This window comes from Epargyreus clarus, unplaced genomic scaffold, assembly GCF_041222505.1.
Source record: "Epargyreus clarus isolate Ecla_fem2 unplaced genomic scaffold, WU_Ecla_fem_2.2 ptg000032l, whole genome shotgun sequence".
NCBI lineage: Eukaryota > Metazoa > Arthropoda > Insecta > Lepidoptera > Hesperiidae > Epargyreus > Epargyreus clarus.
Window position 1 is genome coordinate 8,322,400 of NW_027332237.1, and position 8,760 is coordinate 8,331,159.

General features: G+C 37.6%; 1 protein-coding gene across 1 annotated transcript; it reads right to left on the reverse strand.

Moving 5' to 3' along the window:
- Positions 1 to 2,245: 2,245 nt before the first annotated feature.
- Positions 2,246 to 3,764, reverse strand: serpin-4 (serine protease inhibitor 4). The gene has a single exon (XM_073090206.1). The coding sequence runs from the start codon at positions 3,663 to 3,665 to the stop codon at positions 2,427 to 2,429; it is 1,239 nt and encodes a 412-aa protein (XP_072946307.1). The 5' UTR covers positions 3,666 to 3,764; the 3' UTR covers positions 2,246 to 2,426.
- Positions 3,765 to 8,760: the final 4,996 nt, after the last annotated feature.

Here is an 8,760-nt window from a genome sequence, read left to right on the forward strand (position 1 = left end):
ATATTATAAAAAACTGAGTTCTATTTGCCTATTCATGCAGTAGGTATCGTATATTGATGTGCAGTAAGTATATATGTTACGATATTATTTAATCTGTTGACCTTTGCATTGTAATCTGGTCAGAGATAACCATTAATAATAACTGTGATATTGTGTAATTCAACTACAGTAACACGATATTACTTGCAAAATTTTATACAAAAAATATCTTGTAGGAGTTGTACCTTTCCCTAACATACCTATAACCTATATATAACTTACTTCCATTAGTTACAATGAGCGAAGCGGCTAATTTACTTCTGTCTGCAGGGGTGGCAATGCATCTGTGGTCGTATGAGATTTTACGTTTTGACAAACATGACTGTTTTTGTTTTTGTTTACGTATTTTCCATATATTTCAGTTCTGATACATCAACTAGGGCGCTGATTGGAAATGTATGGGCAAATCATCATCATCATCATCATTGTCTCACTGCCGGGAACGGGTCTCCACTCAGAATGAGAAGAATTAAGCCATAGTTCACCACGCTGGTCAAGTGCATATTGGTAGACTTCATATACCTGAAAACTCTTTTTTTTTAAGTTTCTCAAGCATGCAGGTTTCCACACGACGTTTTCCTTCACCATTTAAGCAAGTGATAATTTATTTCTAATACGCACCTAAATTTGAAAAATCAGAGGTGTCTGGGATTTGAATTCGGTCCCCTCGATTAAGAGGCAGTTTCTTAACGACTAGGCTATCATCGCTATCCCAAGCGTTTTACCACCTTCAAAATCTAGTATTTTAATTTGATGATTAGTTTCGGTTACATAAAACTCCCTGTTAGGGTTGGCGATCTGAGCTCTAAATCTAATCTGAGATCTGATCTGAGATCTAAGAATCAATCTTTCAACGAATCAACATCAACAAATATGATATAGTGCTTGTTTGGTCCTGATGACCGTCTTTTTCGCTTCTTTATCCTTTTTTGATCGAAGATCGATTTTTGGAGAATCGATTATTTGGGCCTCGATTATTTTGTGAATCGATTTATTGCACTTCTATTCGAATCGATTCAAGAATCTATCTTTTTCGGAAGGAAATGCCATCCCTAGGTCACCATACCGGTCTGACGCGCAAAGGGCTCCGGGTTCGATCCCCGGCCGGACAGATATCTGAATTTAGGGTTCTGTTCTGGGTCTGAGTGTTTGTGTGTGTCTATGGCACCCACGATACAGGCAATCCTAGTGTGGGGCTGTGAGTGCAGAAAGCGTCTATTTATTTAGACTTGTACAGTGATATATTTTTAGCTGAAAAGATCGATTTTTGGAGAATCGATCATTTGGGCCTCGATTTTTTTTGTGAATCGATTTATCACACCTCGATTCAAATCGATATATTTCGGTAAGAATCGCCATCCCTACCCCCTACGCCAAAATTACTTTCCTGTTTTGATTGAAAAAGTTTATCTCAGATACAAGAATTTTTGGCGCTTCAAGATATAACTGACTTTACATTTTGACAACCACGTGATAGCAACACGATGTCAGTGTAATTATAATTATGTTTATAATGAGATAATTACAATACGCAATGGAATATTTTAATCAATGCGCCGACCGAGTACCATCGCTCGTATAAGTTCATTCAATATTTTTTTTAGATAGGAAATAAGATTTTTAAAGGCAAAACATTTGATAAATCACCCCCTTCTAATTACTTTTAAAATGTACTTTTTACGATTAATATAATTTTTTTTTCTGTAGGGCCCAAGTAGTATGCCCATATTGCCCATATATGCTGTATGTCCCAATTTGTTTCTTTTCTGTAATTGGGCAATTGGGCATATAGAATAGAAATAAAATATTTTATTAACAAAACACGCTTTTAATAAGGTCAGATTGTTTTTCGTATTTGTTTTAGAAAACCATTTTATTTGATACCCATACAATACCCGAAAATAACTGTTCGGCCATATTGGATTTAGGAAGAAGAGTTTAAAAATAAATGAAAGTTTTGACAAAATTATGATTTTTATCTTTGATATCTAGAAAATGTACATACGTTTAATAACGATAAATTAATTACAATTTTTACACTCGACGACAGACTAGCCGGGGATCGAACCCGGAACCCTGCGTGTCAGACCGGTATGGCTACTATAGCGCCATGCGACTCAACTTCTCTCAAACCAGTTTTTGAATTACAAATTGACGCGTGTAGACGTTGGTATTGTGTACAAATGTAATTTTAAAATAAACCAAATTTACATTATCAAACAGTCCTTGAACTTTAATTTTCATTGACATTTCAAAACAATTAACTAAATTTTTGACTAATTCTGAAAACAACAGATAATACTTAACACTAACACAACATTCATTACACGTTATTATATAATGACAGGAATAAATATCACACACACATTGATATGACTTTAAATCAATCAGTAAAGAGTTGGCTGATTATAGAAACCACCAAAGGCGATAGAGTTTGTCGTCTTCTCAACAATCAAATAACAGAAGGGTCTGCTAGCTTCAAATCGAATTATACTGATTCTGTTACTGAACTCGGCCGTAGTGACGGCCGCAGCAGTGGTGCCCTCTTCCGTCACCTCTATTTCTGCTTTATGAGAAATTTTTGATACATATAACGGCAGTCGTGACATACGAGGTAATCTGGCTCTGGACTCATCAAACAGGTCCCGAATACCCATGAATTTGAGCGTATTCGTTAAGTCCAAGTCTGTTGAAATCTTAAATCTGGGTATGAAACAGTCGACTTCTTCTTCCCCGAATTCCTCAGTCGTCCTCTTTAGTTCGGTGAACACCTTATCGAAAGATACGTTATTGAAATTTAAGAACATGTCTTGTAAAGATACGCCTGGGTGCGGCAGCATAATAAGCATTGATAATCTGTTTTCCTTGCCGTAAGGTATTTCTATTACTCTAGCTTGCAAAGCCTTGATATTCGCAAACGGATACGTGTATCGGTTGTACATCATGTTCACATCACCGAGTCTTTCACCAGAACTGCTGTAGAACGGCATTTTTGTCGTCATCGAAGCGTTGAATGGCGATGTCCACTGACCTTTAAAGTATAGTACGCTGGTCATTATCATTTGAGAATCCATTAAGTCTTCGCTACTTATGATTTTCGAAATGCGTCCATTAGTCGCTGCGGATATAGCGGAGTTGACAACTCGCGCCGTATTCTCAGCGTCGCTGAAATTTGCCGGTATAATTTTAGTGTCATACTCCGCAGCATCCTCTACGAAGTCACGTTCTAGTAACTTGTTTTCATTGGCGAATATAGCGTTGTATCTTACTAGATCGACTGTATTCGTTTGAACTTGTAGCCACTGGAATATCTTTTTGAAGTCTGCCCTGGTCTGTTTTCTCATGTTGGGCACGATGCGCAGAATTGAACATAGCTCCCTCAAGGTTTTCTCGGTGGCGCCTTCCGCGGTGACGGCCAACAACGTCCACGCGGTCACAGGCGAAATGATCAGATTCTTATTGTTTTGTTCTTGTTGCGTCACGTGGTACAAGAGTTCAATGGAAAAATTGCCAATCTTTTCCGACAGTCCATGGTGGAGGTCGGTGGACGCGTTATAAACATTTTGTGCGTTACACGGCACTGCGCTAAATAAATAGGCGATGGCAAAAACACTTAACGTAATCATTGTAGTTTTTGTTCACTTTATAACAATGAATTGTTACTAGTAGCGCGCACCAGTCATTGTGAGTGGGTCGAGTGTGACTGAGTCAACCCGCGCGCCGCACTCAGCACTATATAAATTGAAATGGGGAAATCCAATCATGACCGGTTTGGCGGCGCTGCTCGTTTGTGTTTTAATGTTTTTAAAGATGAATACTGTTTACATATGCAGCGCTAATATCGGTATTATCTATGAAGTCGTACAAACTAATATAGGTGCAATTAAAAATACATTAACACCAAGTTACTATTTGTATTTAATTGACGAGACCTCGCTATTATACAGTGATGTGGTGGGGAGAATGGGTGTACTTCCGTTTAGAACATACCTCCGATCGATCTGAATTTTGGTTTACTTATGTATTTTGGCTCGCTGATTAAGAATATCATGGTCATAATACCCGCAAATTGAATTTTCAAGGTCAAATTGCTGAAAAATATTTTTTTTACTGTTTTTCGCATTTATAGCAACAAATATGAATGTTAGAGGAAAATGTTCCGAACAAAAGTTGTAGACAATCAAAAGATAAACATTTTTTGTCCCGTATGTTTTTCGCGTAGACCCAGTCGTTTAAGAGAAAAATGGAAAAAACATTAGACATCTGTATATTTTGCGAAAACTCGGGTGCGCAGCTTAAATGCCCACCCCACTATTTCCACCCAATTATTAGTGGTCTAATACTTGTTGGATGTTTTAACAAGAGTTATAAAAAGTAATAACCAGACTGCTTATAAGTATTATTTTATATATTAAAATCTGACAAGCCATTTGGTTTACAAGGCGTGCAAACAATGAGACATACATACAAATATACGCACGTAAATATTACCTTCCTACCACAATTGTGGAATGAACTTCCTTCCGAGGTATTCCCGGAGCGCTATGACATGGGGCTCTTCAAAAAAGTTGTAAAAAGAGCTCTCCTCCAATGCCGGCGATGCATTGGCGACTTTGGTGTTACAAATGTCCATAGGCGACGGTGACTGCTTTCCATCAGGTAGCCCGTCTGCCTCGTCGTTTAGGTATAATTATAAAAAAAAAATTGGGCAAATGTAGATACCTATCTACCTAGGCTTTATTGACGAATATACTTGGCAATCATCATCACCATCACCATGATATACTTGGCAATATAAAGTTCAAATTATAAAGTTTCTATTTGCGTGGCTTTAATTTTAATAGAAAAGTAGTATGAACTGAATTTGGAGCAACTTTATCATAAGCGCTTTTATTATGCATAGGGTAATGTGTAACTACCGCAGCTATAATTTGAACGTATTTCATACTTTTAGGAGTTTTAGTATTTAAACTATTTGTCGAAAGAAAAATCTTTGATATTTAGTAGGCACCTACAACTTTTTAAGCGCAGATTTTAAGTATTTTTGATCTGATAATTTCCTTATTAATTGGCGTGTAAAAACCAAATCTATCTCTAGCCTTGTTTACATAATGTTTTATCAAACAGGAAAACGTGTTTAAAATACAAATTTATCATGTTTTGTAGTGTTCGAGTAACTCAACCACAAGTTATCTTGACGAGCAGTAAACAAACAATTAAGCAAACAATGGTCTGTTTGTGCAATTGTTTGTTTGTTCACATCAACGCTGACCTTATTCGACGACCCGCGTCGGAGCGGTCACCATAGGGACCATAGGGATGGCGACCTGAGAACTTGGGCCAAAAATATCGATCTCCAGTAATAAATCGAATCAGCGAATCGATCTTTCATCCTAAAAAATCGAAATTCCATCTTTCTGAAGTTGGTTGAATGTGTTATAGATTTTTTGCAGACGAATACGTATTTCAGTGCTTGTTTGGCCCTGGTGGATTTTTAGTTAGCTTTCCTTGCCTTTTTCAGCTGAAAAGGTCGTCGATCGATTTTTGGAAAATCGATTCTTTGGGCCATGATTTTGTTGTGAATCGATTTATTCCACTTCGATTCGAATCAGTTCAAGAATCGATCTTTTTTGGTAAGAATCGCCATCTCCAGATCACCATACTGGTCTGACGCGTAAAGGGTTCCGGGTTGGATCCCCGGCCAGACAGATATCTGTATGATGAATTTAGGTATCTGTTCTGGGTCTGGGTGTTTGTGTCTTCGTCTTTGTGTGTATCCACGCTACCCACGATACAAGCAATCCCAGTGTGGGGCTGTGAGTTTAGAAAGCGTTTTTTTATTAAGACTTGTACAGTGCGTTTTTTAGAAAAATATTCGTAACGAAACTTAAAACTGGTCTCTACGCTTTATGTACACTTGTTACCTACATGTTACAATGGACACTATTTAAAATAGGTATCTATGCTTTATGTTCACTTGTGACCTACCTGTATGTTACAATGGATATTACGAAAATATAATTTTCATTCATAGACTATGAATAATAGTTTAGATATCCGCGTGGTTGAGGATCGAATCTGAAACTCTGCTAATCAGACCGATAAAATGACCATAGTGATGTGCAGGATCGTTAAAAATGTATATCCACGGATACGGATCTTAAAAGTGTTTATTATTTTATTGATCATTATAATTGAATTTAAGCTCTGTTTTCTCATTTTCTGACATTCTATTTTATAAATATTGATCTAATTATAAAGATAATTGATTCAGTTATTATCTTTGAGTTAAATACTAATATTGATTGATATGGTAACTTCCTACGATAATTGTTTGCAATATAAAGGTGAAATATTTGAGTTTATCAAATAAAAAGTACTCAGAGTGGAATTTGGAAGGTGGTATAACCCTTTGTGGTTCGACTCCGGCGGCACCACCGCCACACCTATTTCTACCTAATAACAGCAGTGTTAGGCGCTGCTGTGTTCCGGTTTGAAGGGTGTGGTAAGGGAGACAGACTTTTCCGAGGCGTTCCAGCTTAGTCCTCAGGGGTAGCGGCGCATCAGTTGCCGACCTCAGATAGGAATATCTAATCCTATCTGGGGTTGACTACAGATGTCCATGGGCGGCAGTAGCCACTTACGATCGGGTGGACTGCATGCTCGTCTGCTACTCCTATATTATAAAAAAAAAATTAATAGATTTTTAATTCTACCAAATGTAGTTTTTTACTAAATGACAATTAATAATGTAAAAGATCCGCGAGAAAATTAATGGATCGGAACTTTCCTTTCGGATATCCGCGGACAACGATATCCGGAGCATCACTAGTTACAATGGACAGTACAAATACGTAATTCTCATTCATGGACATAATCATAATTTAGATATCTGCCTGGTCGGGGATTGAACCTGGAACTCTGAGTCAAACCGATAAAATGACCGTTTCGCCACGCGAGCTAAAAAAATCTTGAGAACGCCTTTTAAAATTTATCTGTTATCACATGTAACTAAGTTGTTGCTAGTTAACTATTATTACAATAGTAATCGACCGAAATCGGAGTTTCAGCAAAAACGGAACCTTCGTTTTTTTGTCTTAGTTTTGCCGAAAATTATTAATAATCCGAAACTTATTAATAATTACGAATGACATGGAATTTAGGACTTACCGACAACCGCCTGCAACTGAAGTGTTCACAAACCTCTTCCTAATGTAAGTAGGTATATTAACTTTCTAAATATATATAAATTACGCATCACTGTGTTATTACACAGTAATTTTCGAAATCGCGAAATTTCAAAAATATTTATAATTTCGTGAGTTTCTTGGTTGATTTCAGGCCTAAATATTTGAAGATGGTAGAGGCCTCTGTAGTTCGATTCTAGCGACTCCACCGCCACACCTATTTCTACTTAATAACAGCAGTGTTAAGAGCTGTTGTGTTCTGGTTTGAAGGATGTGGTAAGGGAGACAGACTTTACTGAGGTGTTGCAACTTAGTCTTCAGGGGTACCGGCGCATCTTAGGCTGACCTCAAGTAGGAATATAATCCTATCTGGAATTGACTACAGATGTCCATGGGCGGCAGTAGCCACGTGCCACCAGGTGGACTGCATGCTCGTCTGCTACTCCTATATTATAAAAAAAAACAAAAAAATATTTTTAAGCCAGTTACGTGTAAGGCTTATCTACATGTTAAGGCTGCATCGCGCAGCCCTACGCCGTTCTCACGCTGCATCGTGTCTTCGCGGAACGGCCAACGCTGACGAGGCGCGTCCCACGTGCAGGTGACCGTCCACCATGGGAACAGTTCACCTCCATCGCGGAAAGTGACTCTACCTATCTCATATATTTCTTATTATTCCTTATTGTTACAAGTTGTGTTTAAATTTAAATAAAAAATTTAATTCGTTCGTGAAATAGACTGCAATTCTTTCCTCGACGCCCAGCTCCCATAACTAGCCCGTGTTTACTATAAAAAAATCCCCTTTTACAAAATCTTTCCTCAAACGAAACATGTTGCATCGCATGTAACACGTTTTACTATTAACTGCGCCACTGTTCCTTGAATTAAATATTTAAAATGTAAATGAGATTTTGACAAACAATTTCTTAGAACCGAACGTCGTAGTAACGTTAAGGAAAACATAAGTTATTACGTAAGAAATATGTATGTTAATGTTTGTCCCTGTACTACCTTTTCTTTATATTATATAAATAGTAAACAAGCATGCAGCCCTGATGGTAAGTGGCTACTGCCGCCCATGGACATCTGTAATCAACCCCAGATAAGATTCGATTCTTACTTGAGGTCGGCCACAGATAAGTTACAAATCTTGAGGAGAAGTTGGAACGCTTTGGATAATGTATCTCCCTTACCACACCCTTCAAACCAGAACACAGCAGCGCTTAACACTGCTGTTATAACAGAAATAGGTGTGGCATGGTGCCGCCAGAGTCGAACCACGAAAGGTAATACCACAATCAAACCTATAGGTTGAATATAAAACGATTAACTTAATCTAAACAGTAAATTTCATCATCGATTAGAATGATTTCAGTTAGTAGGGAAAGATATGTGCTTAGCTGTAAGACGTAAAAAAGTTTGCTAGACACTCAGCCAGTCAGTCCGTCAGTCAGTCAGTCATTCAGCCAGCCAGCCAGTCAGTAACACAGTTAAGTTATAAAAGATATTAGAAATGAAATAGTTTTTTATTTTA